The 20884-nt window shown below is 36.9% G+C and overlaps 1 protein-coding gene and 1 long non-coding RNA gene across 5 annotated transcripts in view; one reads left to right on the top strand and one right to left on the bottom strand.

Annotated features, from left to right (window-relative positions):
- Positions 1-19276, top strand: part of LOC111869246 — an 85867-nt gene extending 66591 nt beyond the window's left edge. Inside the window, exons 5-8 of one of the 3 annotated variants that reach the window (XR_002843636.2) lie at positions 3262-3417; positions 8349-8516; positions 17799-17890; positions 19244-19276. This is a non-coding gene — a long non-coding RNA (uncharacterized LOC111869246). Of the gene's footprint in view, positions 1-3261; positions 3418-8348; positions 8517-9201; positions 9282-17768; positions 17891-19243 lie in introns of those variants that run through there. The other 2 variants (XR_004513529.1, XR_004513530.1) reach the window with 2 other exon arrangements.
- On the bottom strand, positions 799-18004 carry LOC111869245. 2 transcript variants are annotated; one of them, XM_023860624.2, is made up of 4 exons: positions 17680-18004; positions 5311-5791; positions 4340-4497; positions 3304-3394 (listed from the first exon to the last, which is right to left on the bottom strand). In XM_023860624.2, the coding sequence occupies exons 1-4, from the start codon at positions 17985-17987 to the stop codon at positions 3385-3387; spliced, it is 957 nt and encodes a 318-aa protein (XP_023716392.1). In that variant the 5' UTR covers positions 17988-18004; the 3' UTR covers positions 3304-3384. The 2 variants fall into 2 exon arrangements, with proteins under 2 accessions (XP_023716391.1, XP_023716392.1); XM_023860623.2 differs by lacking the exon at positions 4340-4497 and having other exon boundaries at positions 799-3394.
- Positions 19277-20884: the final 1608 nt, after the last annotated feature.

Genomic DNA, 20884 nt, shown 5'->3' with positions numbered 1-20884 from the left:
GGGAGTGGACCTTGGCACTAGTTGGAGGTGAGTGGTCAGCTTCATGTCCCAGCCACTTTACCCCTGGGGAAAGAGCATCTGGTACCCACTGGATAGGAGGTTTGCTGGGCTCCAGAGTCAGTCTGGACAATGTGGAGAAGAAAAAATTCTTGACCCTACCAGGGCTTGAACTCTGACCCCTTGGCTGTCCAGCCCATAGCCAGTCACTATACCGACTGCGCTTTCCTGGCTCCCTATAAAAGGATCTAAAGTTTTTTAAATCTAAAGACTGGGAGAAAAATTATGATCAGTAAACATTTATTTAATCCTTGACACTTCATTAACATAGTCTATATAGCATCAAACGATAGAGTGATAAACAGCATGAATCAACAAGGATTTAAAGTAAGTAGCCATGATCTTTTAGGATAGACCTAGTATCTGATCTTTTGCCTGATGGGAGTGAGGAAAATCATGAGAAACTTGAATTAAGATGTATTGTTTTGATGATTCAAAGCCTGAACCTCCCACATATGAATCATGGATACTAACCACTGCAAAGCAAGGAATTTTCCATTCTGATAGAGCAGTAGGTTGCGTTCTATGGATATGTGAATTTAAGAATATCGATACAGCCCATAGGATAGTTACTTACCATGAATGAAAGCCAAGAGCACATTCTTTAAATAATTCTTATTTCCTGTACCATATGATGGAATAAAAAGGTACATTTCATGGATTTAAAATTATATAAATTATTGTATTAAATGAATATATGAATATAATGAATGAATATAATATGGAATAACTTGTTTATAATGCAGGTATACCAATATTTATATGGCGTTGCTTTTCTGAAAAATGCTGCATAATGGGAAAATGTGCAAATTAAATATGCTTCTGTAGACTCAGTAATGTAGAATGCTTAATCTTTGGGTAAGAGACCAAGTTTGATATCTAGATAAATGTAACATGATCTGCCACATAAAGTAAAGTAACCGACAAGTAAGCACACATTCATATATGTACTTGTATATATATATAAAGTTAATATAACAGAAAGGCGGAACCTCTTAAATTACAAAATTTTGGTCATCAGAGCATATATTGTTAACTGTTAACATGTTGCATGAATGTTGGTTACATAGTAGTTGTGAACAAGCAAGCAGTTTTTGTTTCAGTGTATTGCATCTATTCTATGAGTACTGATAATATTTTGATGTGGATATGTGAAGTGTAGTATACTATATAAAGCATATGATTTATGATTGACTATTTGTGCATGTGATCCGTGGAAGATAGCGTTAAACATGGGCCTTGACTTATCATTTGAGAACTTGTAGGACTGCAAAGGAATACAGGATATAGCAGGAGAAATTAACAGTAGCTTATGTAACAAATGATAACATTTTCTGTTGAAGTTTCTATGGGTGTTACATTAGTATGTATATATATTTTTTTCTTTCACATTGAACTGTTTCACAATACTTGTATAGCAAATGGGAATATAAATTGCCTTTAAGTTCATATAACAACAATTACCATTATAAAAATGTTTTCCTCCTTTACAATATAAAAAGGTGAAAACACATCCAACATTTAACATGACAAACATTACTGTAGTACATAACACTCACAGATTGCAGTATACAATATACAATGAACACATTCTGAAAATTCAATATATAAATTTGTGCACACCACTTACATTTAATTTTTAAACAGAGCATACTTCACATCCACTCGCTTTTCATGCATTATTTACAGACCAGTACAGCAAAATACCACGAAGATGATAGAATAGTTTCCATATGTTTTTCATGCATAGTACATAAAATGAGCACTTCATATAGAAATCATGTCTGCCCATCAATCCACATATTTTATCTGAAGTTACTTAATGAAATTCAATGAAATTTGGTATTCAGTCACACTAAAAGATGCCACCCTAATTTACATTTGGTCCATATCATATTGACTGAATATAATACATGTACAGTTCAATTCAAACTCCATTAAGTCTTTTTGAAAACTGAGTCACTGGACAAAGAGGACATACACTGTGAAAAACACAGATCAAATTGACATAAATTAATTTTAAATATTTTCAATATGATACATATGTTTAATGAAACAGAAGAAAAAATTTGCCACTGGGTTGTGTAATATCTCCATCTGTTTTTATGAGATTTAGTCCAATAGGTGGCTTTATTGTTTGTTGTGTTATGTGACGGTAATTTTCTGTGCTCACTGACCCTGTTAACAACAGAATTTATACCTCTGAACAAAGTATTGCCTCAGATGTTATTATAACTCAGGCAATATAGTATCAAATGACGAATGTTTGGTGAATAATGAATTACAAAGGATTTTGAAGTGGCCATGTCCTAATCATGGTACAATCCTGCTATCTGCCTAAAGAGTCTGAGGAAATCCTCAGGGAGGATAGCTCTTGTTTCAGTTGAAATTCAGACTGAGCACACCTGAATATGAGTTTTGAGAATCACTGCAACATCAGCCTGCTTAGAACCTCTGATGCTGATGATCTCTGTCAACACTAAGCATTTGTTTGCTCTAAGTATTTAAACCAGAGAGGTATATAAGTATTGCTTTTCACCACTGGCTACTAATGTACGTGATATTTTGCTGAAAAGTGATGACATATTTCAACATGTTCTGCATTACCTCTGGACCAATACCTATCTGCCTCCACCTCAGAATGAAGAAAACCTTACCAGCATGTTATGTCATAAATAATAGAGATAACACTCCTGTTGAAATTCACACACATTCCAACATCATTTAAATTTTTAGTATGTACAGCTCAGCCATGCATATGTACAAGTGAGAAACTAAACACCTCGCACACCCACCTAACAAGTTTATGTACAGGAAACAATAATTCGTAGTTACATACATTATCAAAATTGTTTCTGTGAACACTTTTAATTTCAGTACAACTTGGTTCATCATAGATATTATTTAATATCTACACCAGATTTCATTTTATGTCTTATGTTGAATCAAATATAACATAAGCGATTTTCTACTTGATAATGCAAGAGCATGGCACTTTTTCTGTATAATCATACAGACACTGAACATTATTTTAAAGTTCCCATCTTGAGTAAAACTTTAAATCAATGACTTTGGTTGGATTGCTTAAACAGTCATGGTTACTGTTGTCTGCATATACTGTTGAACCCTCACACCCTGCTCATAACTCTGTACTCATTTCATGAACAATTTCCTGTACACTACACTGCTGTGTTGTGTTTGTAGAAAGGTCAGTTCCATCACTACTACTGGCTGCCATATGCACTGGTGAGCAAACTTGTACTGGGTCTTGTGATTCATCATCTTCTCGAATAGTGGCTGTGTCATTAGTCCAACAAGAACCAATCATCACGCTTGTCTGCAACAAGTGTATGAGACAAGGTATCAGTATAGAAGTGTGTTCAAAAACTCATAAAATTCACAGATATTATAAACATATCATAATTTTTAAATTATATACATTATTAAAATGAACAAGTATCATTATTTTAATTTATGTTTATAAGATAATAAATTAAAAATCATAATCTAGTACTTGCTGCACAACATATCATGAAATAAACAGTAACAGTAATATAACAGATCAGTAACTCCTGTTTCAAGTTATCTGTTTACAATGATTTATATATGAGCTATTATTTTAAGGAGAAATATATGTTGCCATGCTCATTATAATAAAAGTTTAAATTAAAAACTCTCAGTGCCATGAGTGGGACATAGCACTTTGGAAACTAATCCTTCTTTTCTCAGCCATGTTTGGTATGTGGGATCAATGAAAATAAATCTGCCCTGCCCTCTGTGGTCACTTAAGCAAATTATTTGCATTCTGCAAACAGAATGTATAGGTTTCTATGAAACTGAGAAGACAAAACACTGAAATGCCTTTTGCTTGGAACCTCGATATGGGAAGTGTTAATATGCCATTCAACTATTTGGATTATTTTGAAGTTACATTACTGTTAAAGAAATGGTGATATACAAATAACCAGTATATAACCACCAACACAATAGTAATTTTATATCTGAATTGACTGGACCATCATGGAATGACATTTATTTGTCCAAATTTAAAATCATCAGTGAATAATAATATGGGAACACCTGTGCCATTCATTAACTACTGAGTATTGTTGCAACTCAAGCTTTAAGAGGAGGCAACAGCAGATGTGCAGGCAAGTAACTCATTACAGCTGCTACATTAGGAGCGCAATTCAGGCACAAGTGAAATGTTCCTGAATGCCAGGCAACATGCAAGCAGGCAGACAAGCAAGCAGGTGAGCATGCAGTGGGGTCAGATACTCACTGGTACGTGCTTTGTATGAGAGGTGAGAGGATTAGCTCTAAACTGGCTGAGCGTGACCTCTGCAGCTCCATGGTCATCGTGAGTCCTGCGTCGCCCCCTCCCCGGAGGTCCCCCCAGCCTCCTCGTCTCGGTCGTGCGTCCGTTACTCCTGTCAGCTGCTGCATCATCACCACACAACCAACAAGCTTAGCTCCGAAGCTCACACATAGGCCCTCAGCCATTCTGCTAAGGAATCCCACATTCTAACGATCCTTAGGCTAGATGCTTGTTTCCATTTTCAGAACAGGATATGAAATTTCTTTTTAACTCTTCTGCAGACACAGAACTCTCAGTCCAAAGCATTAGCCTAGATTAATCCCACCTTAAGCACTGTAGTTTTATCCCTCCCTACAGTCCAAATATTCTACATTTGAGATCTATACATTAGTGTGTCACAGTTAAAAGTTGGTATGTTAATTTTTGAATTTGTTATAATGTTTATGTGTGTCTTATAGAATAAAAGATTGTACTTCTCTACCTACATCACAGATACTGTATATCAGGTGAAAGAGTTTGAAGTATTGTCATGCCAGTCCCAGTCAGTTGATGTCTGTACAGTCTGTTAGCATGTAACTATAGATGGGATTATTAGCTATTTCTACTTGTGAAAGCAATGCAAGAAGGAAGGATGCATAATGCACTAAAAGGCTCTACTATAAAGCTCTAATGCAAGAAATCAGATTAAATTACAGAGCAATTCCAAGGCATAAAACAAAAAAAGAATGTAAAATTGCATCAAGCAAAGTCATAAGAACGGAGAATATGGAAAATATGAAAGTAATATTAAACTGAAATTGTGGTAATACATCAAGAATTTGAAAACTGAAGCAGGCAGTATGCTTGAATTAAATAACAACACTTCAAATAATAATTTATGCATGAAGTATTACCACAGTGTTACTTCACAGCCATATCACAAATTCAATACTCACATTGAATTTATTGGAGTCCCTGAGAATGCCAGAAGTGTTGGGCTGGTGACCCCTGAAGTACAGTGGGCCTCTTCTAGTGCCTCCATCCCCACTGCGGGTACTTCTTACACTCCCACTCCAATTATTGTTAATGTTACTAGCATCAGCAGGAGTTGTAGAATTAGGTAGAGTGCGGTAGGTACCCAAGGGCGGAGCCCCAGGAGACATCCAAGCTAAGCCATCACCATCATTGGAAGCCCCAGCCACCAACCTGCCACTTCCTTTCCCTCTTGCCCTTTGATCATCCCACAGCCTATGTACAGTGCTAGGATCAGGAGCCATGTGGGTCGAAGATACCCGCATTGAGCTGAAGGGATATGGCCGAGACTGGATTGGGGCCCCAGAATGGGAATTAATGGCACTTGTACTCACTAAGGAAGGCAGTGGAGGTTGTGAAGAAGACAGCTTTGTGGTCTGTGCATATCTTGGGCCTTCACTCAACCTGCAACATATGCACAAACACAGACAGGCTACATCAATTTAGGGTAAATATTAAGCATTAAAAGCAACAAAGACAACAACCAAAATACACCACAGGACTCTAACAGAACCCACTAAAAAAAACTCCATGAAACCAAGTCCTTCTTGAAAAGCCAACAGCTGTTCAGCTACTTGCAAATTTCCCAAAATTTTATGGAACTGGGAAGTTCATTATAATGTTCACAACTGGTCCCTATCCTCAGTCAGATTAATCCAGTCCACACCACCCCACCCTATTTATCTATTATCCATTTTAACAGTAACCTCATATCTATGGCTAGGTCTCCTTAGTCATCTCTTTCCTTTTGGCTTTCCCACCAAAATCCTGTGTTTTTTCATCTTCACTCCCATGTGTGCTGCATGCCTTGCCCATCCCATCCTCCTCCACTTGACCATTCTAATTATAAATACTTGATGAAGGACGTAAGTTTTGAAGCTCCTCATTATGTACTTTTCTCCTGCCTCTTATTATATCATCCCTCTCTGGTCCAAATATTCTCCTCAGCACCCTGTTCTCAAACATCCTCAGTCTATGTTCTTCCCTTAACATTGGAGACCAAGTTTCACACCCACATAAAACTACAGCAAAATTATAGTTCTGTATATTTTAATCTTAACGTCTTTGGACAGGAGATGAGAAGATGGTAATTCTGAACTGACTGGTCGCATGCATTACCCAAATTCAATCTGCTTTTAACTTCCTCATGAATCAATTTTGATCTTTTATTGTCATTCCCCTAAGGTATGAACTGTGTCACATTTTCAAATGATCTATTAGCTGTCTTTATGTTATGATTTGGTCCTACATTCTGGTGATGAGACCTCAACATATACTTAGTTTTCTCTGTGTTTACTTCTAGACCAACCTCCTTAGTAGCATCAATTAGAGGTTCTTTGTTTTTATTTATGATATCTATGTTATCTCCCAATATATTTACATCAGCACAGACCAGTAGTTAATGTGTCCCATTTAATTTCAGTTCCACCTGGTCTTCCTGGGCCTTCCTAATGGCATGTTCCAAAGAGAAGTGGAAATACAATGGCAATAAAGCATCTCTTACTTTTAGATAATTTTGAATTGGAAACATATCAGACAAATATTTACCTACATGTGTTTTACTATAGATTCACTGAAATACATTTTAATAAGACTTACTGCAGTGAAACCTTGATTTTACACTTTCTAAGAGGCTGCCTAAGGTAAGCATAGAATCAGGAAAATGAGAATGATATATTGTAAAGAGAAACCAACTGTGGTCTTTCTGTGGCATCAATAAGATGAGATGGTGATTATAACCCATGTATGGGTAGGATGAAGAAGAAAGTGGTTATAGTCTGTTTTGAGGTGCTATCCCAGCATTGGTCTGGATAGACTGGCAAATATAGTATGTACCTAGTTGCACTATTTCTTTAACTATTCAATGAAAGTCTTAGATTATTTTTTTCTTGAGCTCTCAGTCTGTATAATTCATTTTCAACTTCGCTGCACATTACAATAATACTGTTCTCGGTATCAAATCGATACATGTATTTTCTGGCAGCTTTCAGAACCTCTGGTGCATCCAAGAATTATATTTTATGTTCTGCCACTTCCTCTTGTCCTTCAGACCTAGTAAAATGTTGACCTAACAACTGGTTGACACTCTGGATTCCACAGACCTCAAGAGCACTGTTGTGTGTTGTGTAGTCCTCAAACTGTATTCCAAGAGGTTGTAAACTGTACCAGTCATCCTCTTCATCTTCCCTGAGTTTGACTGCTGGCATCATCAACTGAGAAACCAGGCTTGACAGAGGAATTCTTGATTGTAGTGGGTGTATCAATCTCCAGGTTTCTCCTATGAAGTGCACTGCAGATAACACATCCAACTTCATCTGTGCACCATCTTATGGCAGCCCCCCACATATCATGGCTACAGTCTTCAGAATCAACCTCTTTCTGTAATGGCACATGAATGCATGAATAATTCCCAAATATAATGACTGTAGCCAGCTGGGAGAAATACAAATCTGATGTTGCTGAGAAATGTGGTGTGCTTCAGATGGGCAGTATACTGATCAATGAAAAGAAAGATTTTGCGATTTTTAGCACCCAGTTTTGTATCTAGTTGCATGAGATAATCTTCAAATATTTTGGTGGTCAGCCAAAGATTTGTATTATATTCATATTTTATAGGCAGTCTTTTGACACTCTTGAAGCAACGTGGAATTTTATACCATCCAGTTTCAAGAGGTGGCAGTTTATCACTACCATCAGCATTCCACACAAGGAGTACAGCAACAGGCTGTTTAGATTTTATAACACCACGAAAAAATCTCCTCAAAAAGTGAAGGTCTTGGTAGGTTGTAGACTCAAAAATAGAGAGGTCTCATCAGCATTATATGTATCATAGAGATAATAAGCTTCAATTTCTTGCAATAGTCAGTAATCTTTCCTGTCTGCTACAGTTTCTGGATCAACACTCATACTCTTACCAGATAGAGCTCTGTAATCAATTTTGTGTCTCTCTTTAAATCTGCAGATCTATCCATTGGAAGCTGAAAAGTTGGCTATTCCCAGATGAGCGACGATGTGCAAGGCCTTTTCCTTGAGATGGGTGCCACGTATGGAAGCATTTCACTCATAAGCGTGCTTGAACCATGCAGCAGTGCAGCTTCCAGTTTCTCCAGTGGCAATCGTTTGAAGAAAGGTTTGAAGAAAGAATTTTTTTACAGTTCTTCACAGTAGTATTTAGTATGGATGAGTTTCAAGCGTGGTGCTAGTTCAATACGTGTGCCAATACGTACATCAACTTTAGCTCAATTATTTATTACATAATTTACTGTAAATGATATCCATTTTCCTTGCTTGCTGTCAATTCGTCTTAATAACAGTAAAATTTGGTCTGTACGAAGTGAAATCACATTTTTACCGGGAGATTGAAGCATTTAACCTGGGTGCTATATTGCAATGGTCATTTCTGGAAACATTTGTCAGACAAGAGAGTGACACTGCTCTTGCTGAGTTACTCTAATACTAATAATCAACAAGATACAATCTGGCCTAATATGTGAGCTGCTTGGATGACAACGGCATAAAAATCCCATCATGTGAAATTTGTCTTTGTGAAATCATACGGTTTGCATGAATCACTCTCAACTGTGCATCAGCCAATTGATATTAAGTATTTTCAAACTGAACCATTTGCAACTGGTAACAGTTAAGGAAGGTCATTGTTTCAAATAACAAATTATGAAAACTGAACTGCAAAACTAAAACCAGGTAAATGTTCATAGCCAGGACTAGAAAAATTAAGTGCAAATTTGGGGAAAAGCTGAAAATGTGGAAACATAAAATTTGTTAAGTTTAACATTTCTGTTATGGGCATTTGGCAGGAACCAAGGAAGAAGTGTAGCTGCGCCACAGCTCAAGCAGTTAGTCGCTGGCTGCCCACCACAGTGGCCTGGGTTCAATCCCAGGTCTGATCAAGTGGGATTTGTGGTGGACAAAGTGGTGCTGGGGCGAGTTTTCTCTGAGTACTTCGGTTTTCCCTGCCAATCTTCATTCCACCAAATTCTCCATCATCATAGTCACCTGTGGCCGGTTACAATAGGTCAATTAGTGGCTGCTGTGCCGAGTGGACCCAGTTGGACACCCTACTATGTGAAAATCAAGAAGTGCATACATTCATGAAAAAAGTAAAATCTTAGATGATGAAATCAAAGTTTGACGGCAGTTTTAAGGGTACATCAAACTTACAAACTTACTGTACTCTACTTCCCTCCTAACTGAATTTATGATGCTGGATAAAATTTTGCATAACAGTGATACACTATATGATACTGCTTAGTCTAATTAGAAACTTTTGTAAAATGTTCAACATTGCTATTAATTATATTTTAAATTTAATATATTTCACAATATAACTGCAATAAATCCTCATTAATTCAGTACAGGATAATTTAAAAGAAATGTCAATCCCTGTCTTATGAGAAGGTACAACTTTATGTGATTTTAAATGTGGACAATTATAGATTCAATTAATTTGTAATTCAGAGTAGTGACTAAGTCTTGTAAATAATAAAAGTCTGATAAATTTAATCTGCAGACCCAAATGACTTTTCTAAATGTGTAGAAAGTGGTCAGTTTTGAGCAAAATGACACATGGGAGGAGGGAGTAGAGTCTGCAAAAGATATTGGGACGGGTCCTGTAAGGGAAGCAATTGTAGTGCAAACTGTATTTTTTTCCACCTTAATAGTTACTAGTCAGGTATATGAAGAAGGAACAATATGAGTGTTTCCTGGGCTAAGAAGAAACATAAGGGCAAGACTTAAGTAGGAAATTGAAATAATCAGAGAAATCAGAAAAGGGGAAAGGGCTAATACAGATATTCCTGAACCATATAATTACGCAGTCAATGCTGTAACATAACTATATAAACAGGACACAACTGAAAATCAGATTACTGAAGGTGCAAAAACTGGTAAAAAGAAGGGAATGTGAGAAACCGGGTATTAAAATTTAAAAGACAGATTATCTGAATGATTTTACTATCAGTAGTATTTCTACTGACTCTTCATTCCAGGAAGAAGCCAAGTGCATTGTACTGATAAAGGAAATTGCGTTTAAATGATCAAACGGATCGCTGCAAAGATTTAGGAAGCAAAGTGTCATTGAAAACTGTCCGAAGAATGTGGCACCAGCACTGGGACAATATGTGTCATAGAATATATTTATGTAAATGAATTTGCATTGTTTAACACTGCTTATCATGATACAACATTAGAAATTAAATTAAAAAATCACGAAGAAAAGAAGTGCAAGGATTGGCTGTGTTTCTTGATGCACAGGGAAGGGAGCGGAAAGAAAGTATATGTCCCAAAACTGTTATCAAACCTATCTGAGCATCTTACAACTGTTATGACTTATTTCTATTCCTGCAAAAAGTTTACAATTACAGGATCAAATTCAAACCAATTTGCATTAAAATGAATCTCGCATCTTTCAAAGGTAAAAATATTATGTCATGGTTCCAAGATGAGTATAAAATTGTTATATATTTTTAGCATAACATCATCTAATATTTCTGTCTTTGAAAAATGAAGATTAATTTTAACATGAATTAGTTCAATGCCGAACTTGTAATTTCACATTTTTCTTTCAGGGATTTAAACAATTCAACAATTTTATACACCATGTAATATACTGAGGGGCACACGATAGCATAATTGGTTGAGGCACTATGCTACAAGCCAGAAGGTCGTGGGTTTGATTCCTGATTACATCGGTGGATTTTTCGATTCACCTTATCCTACCAGCCACATTAGGACCCTTGGATTGACTTAGCCTCTAACAGAAATGAGTACCAGTAATCTTCCTGGGGGGTAAAGGGCGGCGGGCACGTAAGGCTGAACTCACCACCATCTGTGTGCCATTTCTCTAAATAATGTGGGAGCCTCGATGTCTCACAACTATATAGGCTTCCATGGCCTGTTACAGGGACAGCTTTGCCTTTATTTACCTTTTCTTATGCAATATATTGTCACGTGTCGGAGTGACTATAGACAGGGTTTTGGATTGGAGATTGGATTTACTGACCCCTTTAATACACAAATCTAAGTCCTTTCCAAGCCTGCAGTGTCTTCACTGGTCTTATCCCGGTAACGAATATTAACAACAGAGTTTCTTCAACTGCTCCGACGTAGTCTTCTCTTCACAGACTCCTGTAGAATTCTTAATTTTTGCTTCAATTGTTCTCCTTATAACTCCTCAGCATGGACCAATTGCTCCAATCTTTTCTGTTGGAACGTGTTTGCGAAGGCACTACACAATAATGGCTGTGTAATCTTGAGTATTACAAGTTTGTTACCTAGCGGCGAATGTTGTTTCGTTGTTTGTTTCAAAGTCGTTACCCATTAATCTTTCCACATGCTACATTGCTCCCTACAGGCATACCACCATTTCTTCTTTTCCTAGGGTTGTGCTTGTGACGTCTATGATCAGCCTCACATTTCTCCACCATGGCTTTGTTCTTACAGTGATTACTAACTGCTCCCACTGCTCCCTCCTTTAAGGAGGCTCATCCCAAGCAGCTCCCTGATAAGGTGCCTGTCAGTCCAGGTGTATCACCAGCATCCTTCTTTTCCAGTCAGGGAAGGCAAAATTTCTGAAAGTGGTCAGTGCTCCTACATCTCCGGCTCTTAAGCTTTTCATCTCTTCTTTTGTTTGGGTGGTGGCCAGTTCCCCGAAAATATCTCAACACTCTGTTTTTGAATCCTCACAGAAGACCTGGCTGCTAGTTTGACGACCTCCAGCGCTATGGTCTGTCTCAGGGCTGGTTGAGACATTTTTCTTGTTTCCCAGGTGTAGCTGCAGTTTCAGGTCTCTGTTCCTTATGCTACTGTTGCATTTCTACCGTGCCCAAAGTCTCGTCTCGTACTTCGGTCCTTTAAGAGTTCCTCGTATAAAACTGTCCCTGATCCGATTTTTCAATTGTCTCTTCTCGAACATCGGTCTTTTATGACCGCATACCTTACCCCATGCAGAACAGCATGGCGGGTAAACCATCCTCAAGCAGCAGCCAACTTCTGCCGGGACCACCATTACCCTGGGTCTGTTTCTTCAGCTGTTGGCGGCGAATAGTTTCCTATGAGGTCCCTTCATCAGGGACTTCCTGATGCTGCTCCGCCATGGCCTGTTTTTCTTCTCGATTTGCCTCCACATCCGTCACCTCCAGTTTTTCTAGACAGATCTCAATTTTATTCAGCTGGGAGTCCATCCTGGCCATCATCCTTTAGTGATGGGCAGCTAACTTGGCCGTCATTTTTTCTTTCAGCAGTTCTTGGCCAGCTCTCGTTTCTTTTCGGTTGGCGTCTACCAAACGTTCCATCATTTGTTCCATTTGTCTCCATTTTGTAGTATGGCGGTATAATGATCCAATGCAGTTTCCAATCCATCTCACTTCTGACACCAGTTGTCACATGTCTGTAGATGGGGTTTTGGATTGGAGATTGAATTTATTGAACACTTTAATACACGACTCACTACTACACTTAATTACAGTGCCATCGCTAATCTCCACACTTTACCAATCACTATAGCACATGTTAAGTCTTCTCCAGCCTGCAGTGTCTTCACTAGTTGTTTCCTGGTAACGGATCTCAACAATGAAGATTCTTCAAATGCACCAACCAAGTCCTCTCTTCACAGACTCCTGCAAAATTCTCAATTTTTGCTTCAGTTGTCTTTCTTGTAACCCATTGGCACAGATGAACAGAAAACACAGTTTTACTATTGCTCCAATCATCTCTGTGGGAACGTGTTTCGTTTGCAAAGGCATTACCCAGTAACGGCCGCATATACTTGCAAATGTTGTTTCATCGTTTGTTTCGAGGTCATTACCCACTAACAGCTCTACACGTTACAATATTTTATTTGTTACATAGGGATAGGATCCAGATACAGGTCCTGAGAAAAATTTTAAAATATATGTAATGTAAATCTTAATACCTTACATTCAGCAAAAGATGACCATAGTGTATTTGACATATGTTGGACTGATAAACCTTGTATGATATCATACTGTAATCATTATTACATATGTAAATTTAAAGTGATAATACAGCGGTACAGATCAAACACAAATGCACAGAAATGACAGCCACTTTTCATGCTCAAGTATAAAAAATAAAACTGCATAAAAAATATAAAAAATTGTGCATGTGAATATTGTGACATTGCCCTTGTGTCTAGTCACTAACACGTGACAATATAAATGTACCAAAATAAGTGTTTCCCACTGCAGTGGCATGGGTTCGAGCCCAGGTCAGGTCATGTGGCATTTGTGGAAGAAAAAGTGGCACAGATGCAGGTTTTCTCCAAGTACTTCGGTTTCCCTTGCCAATTCTTATTCCACTGACTGCTCCATATTCATCATCATCATCATCTATCAGTTAGTGGTTGGCGTACCTAGTGGACTCAGTCTCACCCACCCCAAGAAACTTAAAAAGAACTACCAAAATAAATGGGTTAGAGAAAAGATATTTTTCCAGTGGCTGTTATGCTTGGAAAACAGGACTGATTGTAGGAATAGATCATTTTGTTGGTGATTGACCAATCCGTGTGCAGCACATAATCATGGCTTTCAACTGTAGCCTGTTCAAATTTCGTTTGTACTTCCAAATGCCACAAGTTACACATAGTTTTCTAATCACAGCATCATCCCTTGCATGAAACATATATACCAGAGTTGGCTGGTCAATTATTGTCTGCAGGAAATTTAAAGGAATGTCTTCATGAGTAACACTGGGAAATAAATGCTGTTAGACGCAAAAAGAAGTGTTGTCCCTTCTCACCATAGCTTGGCGCGTCCTCAGTTTGCAGATGGAGGAGACGCCCTCCGGGTATGGAGAGAAGCTGCAAATATATTGAATAAGCAGTTCCGGACAGCCGAAAAGGGGTGGTCCTCCAGATTAGGGGTTGGGCGTGGGGCTAACAACTCCTCACCGTAAAAAATACTTGGAATGTTAGAAATATGAATAGGGCAGGTTCGCTCAGGGCAGTGGCGGAAGAAGTCTCTAAATATAGGCTAGATTTAGCGGGAGTACAGGAGGTCAGATGGGATGGAGGTGGCACCAAACTAGCAGGTGAATATACATTTTTCTATGGAAAGGGGAATGAAAATCATGAATCAGGTATAGGTTTCTTCCTACGTACAAGAATTATATCAGCAGTTATGAGGGTAGAGCTTGTTAGCAATAGGATGTCATACATAATACTAAGAGGCCGCTGTTATGATATCTTTGTTTTGAATGTTCACGCCCCAACAGAAGATAAACTTGATGATATAAAGGGCAGGTTCTACAAAGAACTAGAAAACGTATTTGATAAATTCCAAAAGTATCATATGAAAATTTTGTTAGGAGATTTCAATATCACAGTAGGTAGGGAAGACATTTTCAAATCAATGATTGAGAATGAGAGTTTGAACGAAATTAGTAGTGACAATGGAGTTAGAGCAGTAAACTTTGCCACACTGAAAAATCTTACTATCAAAAGTACAATGTTCCCAATGCATAGATATGCATCTCCTGATGGGAGGTAGGAGATGGCACTCAAGTATACTTGATGTCTGATCATTCAGGGCAGAAGCTTGTGATACTGACCACAACCTGATGGTGGCAAAAGTTAAGGAGAGACAGGCAGTGAGCAAATGAACAACGCACATATTTCATATGGACAGGTTCAATCTCAAGAAATTAAATGAGGTAGAGGGTAAAGAGCAATATTGTGTTGAAATTTCAAATACGTTAGTGGCTTTGGAAAACTTGGATGCTGAGGTGATGTTAATAAAGTTTGGGAGACTATTAGAGAGAATATCAAAATTTCTGCCAAGGAGAGTCTAGGTTATTATGAACTGAAGAAGAATAAGCCATGGTTTGATGAAGGATGAAGAAGAAAACAAGCCAAATTGCAATGGTTAAAAATTACAATATACAAAACTATAATTTTGTATGTGGTTCTGTATGGTATGAAACTTGGTCTCTGACATTAATGGAGAACCATAGAGTGAAGGTGTTTGAGAACAGGGTGTTGAGGAGAATATTTGGACCGAACTGCACGACGAGGAGCTTCATAACTTGTACCCTTCTCCAAGTATAATTAGAATGATCAAGTCAAGGTGGGTTNAGTGGCTCATTACAGAGCCCAGTGGTGGGTTAATCTGAAAACGGTAAGGAACCATTGGGAGTAGGTGGGGAATTACGTGTATTTTGACTAGCTGAGCTACTGTGGAAAGAGACCACTGGGAAGACCAAGGCGTAGGTGGATGGACAATATTAAAATGGATCTTAGAGAGATAGGATGGGATGGTATGGATTGGATTGTTCTGGCTAGGATAGGAACCAGTGGGGGGGGGCTCTTGTGAACACGGTAACGAACCTTCGGATTCCATAAACTGCTGGGAAATTCTTGAGTAGCTTCACAATTGGCGGCTTCTCATGAAGTGCTCAGCTCCATGAGTGAATGAATGAGTGAATTTAAATATTTGTAATAACATTTCTCACAATTTTTGAACTAGCATTTAGCATTTACTTTCAATCTAGTATAATGATAATACATCATTATCAACCTCTAATCCCAGCAGATAAGCCTGTCATGAAAATAAAATAATTTGAATTTATGAATATATAATAACAATACTTCTAAAGCAGGTTTGTGCTATGGCAATGAAAATTGTATTACAAACAGTCAGATGCCCCAAAACCGGAAGCTACACCAATGAGATTCCTCAGACCATTATCAGGCCTTAGAAAACTGGACCCCCAAAGAGATCCTGACATTCATAATATGTTAAAAGTGAAGAAGAAGGAGGAGGAGGAGCTATTTAATTTGAAGTTTGTATTTCTTGGTCTCAGGCACTTCAGTAAGGTTTACTGCACCCAGTTAAATTGACATGCACAATTAATATAAACACATCTTCAAAAGTATGAGAACTTAAGCTTCAAAGAATTTGGCCAGGTAATGACTGTCTCCAGAGATGTAAGAGAATTCCTGGTATAACAATACTACTGAAGACAGATAATATTAGTTTTAATTTAAATTGTAATTATAGAGTCTCTTGAATTACAGATATTCCACATGTAATGTAACTGCAACATAAAACTGAAATTTGAGATATTTCACAATACATTTGGATATGTGGCCATCCTACAAGTATATTTTCTGTGATAACAGTTAAGTAATCTGTAAAAATAAAGTATTGATACTAGTTGCATATGAAGTATGAGTACAATGTTCTGTAAATGCATACAGAATTTTAAGATCAGGACTGACCAGGTTCTGTTTATGCACTACTTTGAAAACAGTAAGGATCCTCAATATTTAGGTGCCAGAGATCTAATGCTATGGGTGTTCAAGAAGTATTTCTTATTTTAGATTCCAGTACATAAACATAATCTCATCTCTGAAGTATGAAAATTACCAGCTTTAAAAAAATTATGATTTTGAGCTATAGTATATCATCTCATTATCATTACACTTCACTGCCTTTCCAGCTATGAGAATTAGATCTGTTAATTACTTTGTGGTGAAGACTCAGAGTGCAACATCTCTGGAATGATGACATACCCATTTGCTATTCGAATTATATTTTTCACATGTGTAAGGAATACTTTAAAATGTTCAGTCTGAGGAACAGACAAGTAAGAAATTCACAGAGTGAATGCATATAGGAAAAGCCATGCAAATCTCTATGCCTCATTTTTTTAACAGATTTTGATAAATGTTGCTAATGGACCTTAACTATAAAGTGTCATGTAAATTACAGTTTTGTCTGTCTCAGCCACATGTATATCATTACTAATTTATGTGAAGCTCTAATTCTTTTCCTTGATACTGGTTCTTCATAAAGAAAAAGGAAGCTAACATTATTCCTGTTTAATTAAGTATCAGACATGAGGCTGTATGGAGAGTTTTGGTATAGCACCATGCATTCTTAACCTTGGCACTAGGTACAGGTGTACTGGGAGCTTCAGGATCCAATGGCTTTACAACTATGGACATAGCCCGTGGTACCCACTGATAGAAGGTTTTGTGAACACCACAGCCAGTCTGGAAGCTGTGGGAAGAGAAATCTCTTGCTGTTACTGACAATTGAACACCAGTTCCTCACTCATCCAGCCCTTAGCCTAGCCTTTATACTAACTGAACTACCCCATCACCACAAAGATTAGGTACAATATAAAATATTGATCCCTTTAAGATATGTGAATTTTATTTTAAACATTTTTCAGTATATAACAAAATATAGGAGTAGTTTGTGACTCCAAGAACACCTTTTCACTCTTGCTGATCAGCAACAAACAGGACTAACCTCTCACTATTGTAAGGGCTGTATTCATGTGACTCTGCACTGAGACCAGAGTCTGAATGCTCATGGCTACTAAGATGTGTGCTCTTCAGATTGTTGATGTTCAGCCTGTGTTGCTGTAGCTGCTGCTGTGTTGACTGGCGAAGGTGACCATTGAGAAGTGTGCTTGGATTATCATAGAGCGCAGAACCCAGTGCACGTATGGCAGGCAGAGGTGGGTGCATTCCTCCTCGGGAATATAAACTTGCATATTCAAGACAGGTCCTGTAATGGAAAAAAGGATTTTGGAATAATATTTTATAAACCATCATTTAGAAAAGCAGGTCATTTGTGGATTAAGTGAACTGAATATGAAAAGGAGAAACATAAACTGAATTTTCAGGAACATAGTCTTTCATAAAACACAGAATATCTGGATCAAATGTGGGGAAAGTAATGTGTTCTTAAAAGATGCAATTAGGGAACCACAAAATCTAAGAACTCCATAGGGAAGGCCTGTCATTCAATAATCAAAATATAAACTACATCAACTGCTCTTCCTCACCACCACTTTTTACGAGTATATCAAATTTATATTGGGATTACAGAATTTTCATTGTGTCTGTATTTTGTATGGGAGAGAATTGTGTGGGGTTAACCTCTATGAGCTGGTAGCATGTAGTAAGTATTTTTCATAACTTTTTGTTTACTCATGTAAAGGTCATCATGTCATATTATGATGATGATCAATAACAAAAGTTATATGCACATTTTCAATACTGAAGTAGGTAATACTAGTACTTAATACTGCCTTGCACACAAAAATTGTTGTGAAAGGTAACTTTTCTTTAATTCTTATTGTGACAAGTACTCTGGACTACTAACATCCTTGCTTTTTGATAACATCACTGAAAATAAACTCTTTTGCCATCCATTGACAATTAAAGCTATCTGTAGCTATTACTCTGCAGAAATTATAACTCAGCGTCAAAATAAACCAAAAAAAAAAAAAAAAAAAACGAAATGCATAATTATTTTATAAATTAAACTCAGTATGGAACAGGTTTAATTTCTGAACATAAAGATGATAATTTATGGTCAGTGTGTTAAAGAATTGTTGCATTTGTGATCATGAAAAGTGCAATACTTGATTTTCTTTTTGGAAGCTAATTATTTAATGATTGTTCAATTGTTCAATGATGCTGTCAGTATCAAGACTGTGTAGCACTGATAACAGGACACTTAATGTGGAATTGACGGTGGAGTGAGAATTGGGCTATGAAAATGCCTACTTGAGAGTCCTTCATTGATTACATTTGTGACCATAAGTTAAAGAGAGATAAATAAAATTGTCTTTTCATGTATTTTTAAATAAAGAGATTACAGTTCAGTGTCTTGAATTCTTAATTGAGGGTCATCTTGTAATGTTCTGTTTTTTATCAGTATCAAATATTAAATAAATGATGATTAAAACCTTCATTTAAATTATCAAGTAATTTCATATACTGTTTGAGTATGTAACAGTTTTATTATTTATATTACTGGTCATATGTTACTGAGTATAAGTATTATGTTTTCTGTATTGCAGGTAGCTTCCTCACGCAGTAAGTATAAATCTTTCCTCCTGTGATTATTATTATTATTATTATTATTAAGTTTATACTATACAACTTCTTTTAATAGTCTACACAATGTAAGTTTATAACTTGTCTTGTCAGTGATTCATGCAGTTATAAACTTACATTTAACTACTAGTATTTCTAGCACTAGTGTTAGACATTATGATAATTATCATAATGTCTAACACTAGTGCTAGAAATACTAGTAGTTAAACATTTTACATTTTCCAAAATGTAACAAATATTTTACAGTTACATAGGTTTCAACCACTCATTTATAACATTCCTAACATGCACAAGTAACTCTGATTTATTCAGCAGCTGCATTCTTGAAAGAGGATGTGTTATGTGAAAATGCATAGATCAAAATTTTCTTGCTGACTTGTAGTAGACGATAGTGGTTATGTTCCTGATCTGTCTTGGGAAACATTAAAGCACAGTGACATAGAAAGTAATTTAAACTTAAAAATGTAGTATTAAATTAATTTTGTATGACATCATGATTTTGCACAAGGCTGCTCATGGACATCAAGATATCTGATGTCTAAAATGAATCAATTTGGTGTGGGACATGAATGAACTGTACATATTATATGGAGACACATCACATAAATATGGAGTGTTTCTAATAATTAACACTGTGTACATATGAAAAGACAAACTGAAAATGCATAAATATAAGTATGCTTGCATACAGCTGCTACTGTAACATGCAGAGCAGTCAGCGGAGGATAACAAACACAACTATAAAGCAGTTTATCATCACATTACTAGAAAGAAATAAGCAGGTATTTATTACTGATTAAGAGTAGGATTCCCATGCACAAGTTTTCAGAGATGCTAATCTACATTCTTAGGTGAAATCCAGTGACACCAAAATGCAGGTCTAAAATAATTTTATTATCTATAAAAGTTTATAAAAACATAAAATAATTTATAAGCATATACACGAAGTAAATAAAAAATTTCAAATCAAATAGGAAGTCATACATGCACAGAATTTAAGAATGAATTCTCAGCTGGTGTTAAGTCAATCTCAAAGACAACACGTCTAAGGAAATAGTATCGTTAAGTGTACTTTATATGCAGTATAACTGTATGAATGAATGGGGAAATTTATATGGAGATTTTCACATTTTTAAAGGCTTCTTGGAATTTTTCAGTTAATGCTACACTTGCCTGAACAAGTTCTGTAATAAAACGTAAACACCAAAAACAGGCCAGTGAAGCTACAAGATGTGCTTTTAATCATTACATCCATTTTTATTGTAAAAATTCTGTAATAACAGTAGTTATGTTAGATTTGGGTTTGTGCAGTTAGTATAGTGATTGGCTATGAGCTGGATGGCTGAGGGGCTGGAGTCTGAGTCCAGGTAGGGGTAAGATTTTTCCCCTCTCCGTCTTGTCCAGACTGGTTCTGGTGCCCAACCGGCATCCTATTGGGGACTCTTTCCCCGGGAGTAAAGCGGCCAGGTCGTGAAGCTGACCACTCATCTCCATCAAGTGCCGAGGTCAAGAATATGTGATCTATACATCCACTCCCCCATACGTCTTCATGGCATAGTGCTTAATTAGTTAATCACAGAGACAACTTTATCTTTTTTTCTTAC

The sequence above is a fragment of the Cryptotermes secundus genome, unplaced genomic scaffold (genome assembly GCF_002891405.2).
Source record: "Cryptotermes secundus unplaced genomic scaffold, Csec_1.0 scaffold3159, whole genome shotgun sequence".
Lineage (NCBI taxonomy): Eukaryota > Metazoa > Arthropoda > Insecta > Blattodea > Kalotermitidae > Cryptotermes > Cryptotermes secundus.
This window is presented reverse-complemented; position numbering and strand designations above follow the sequence as displayed.

Coding starts and splice junctions, on each gene's coding strand:
- LOC111869245 (XM_023860623.2), bottom strand. CDS start 17,987: ATGATGGTTTATAAAATATTATTCCAAAATCCTTTTTTCCATTACAGG. Junction 5,792..17,679: donor AGCCCTTACAATAGTGAGAG/GTTAGTCCTGTT, acceptor CATATGTTGCAG/GTTGAGTGAAGGCCCAAGAT. Junction 3,395..5,310: donor GGGACTCCAATAAATTCAAT/GTGAGTATTGAA, acceptor CACTTGTTGCAG/ACAAGCGTGATGATTGGTTC.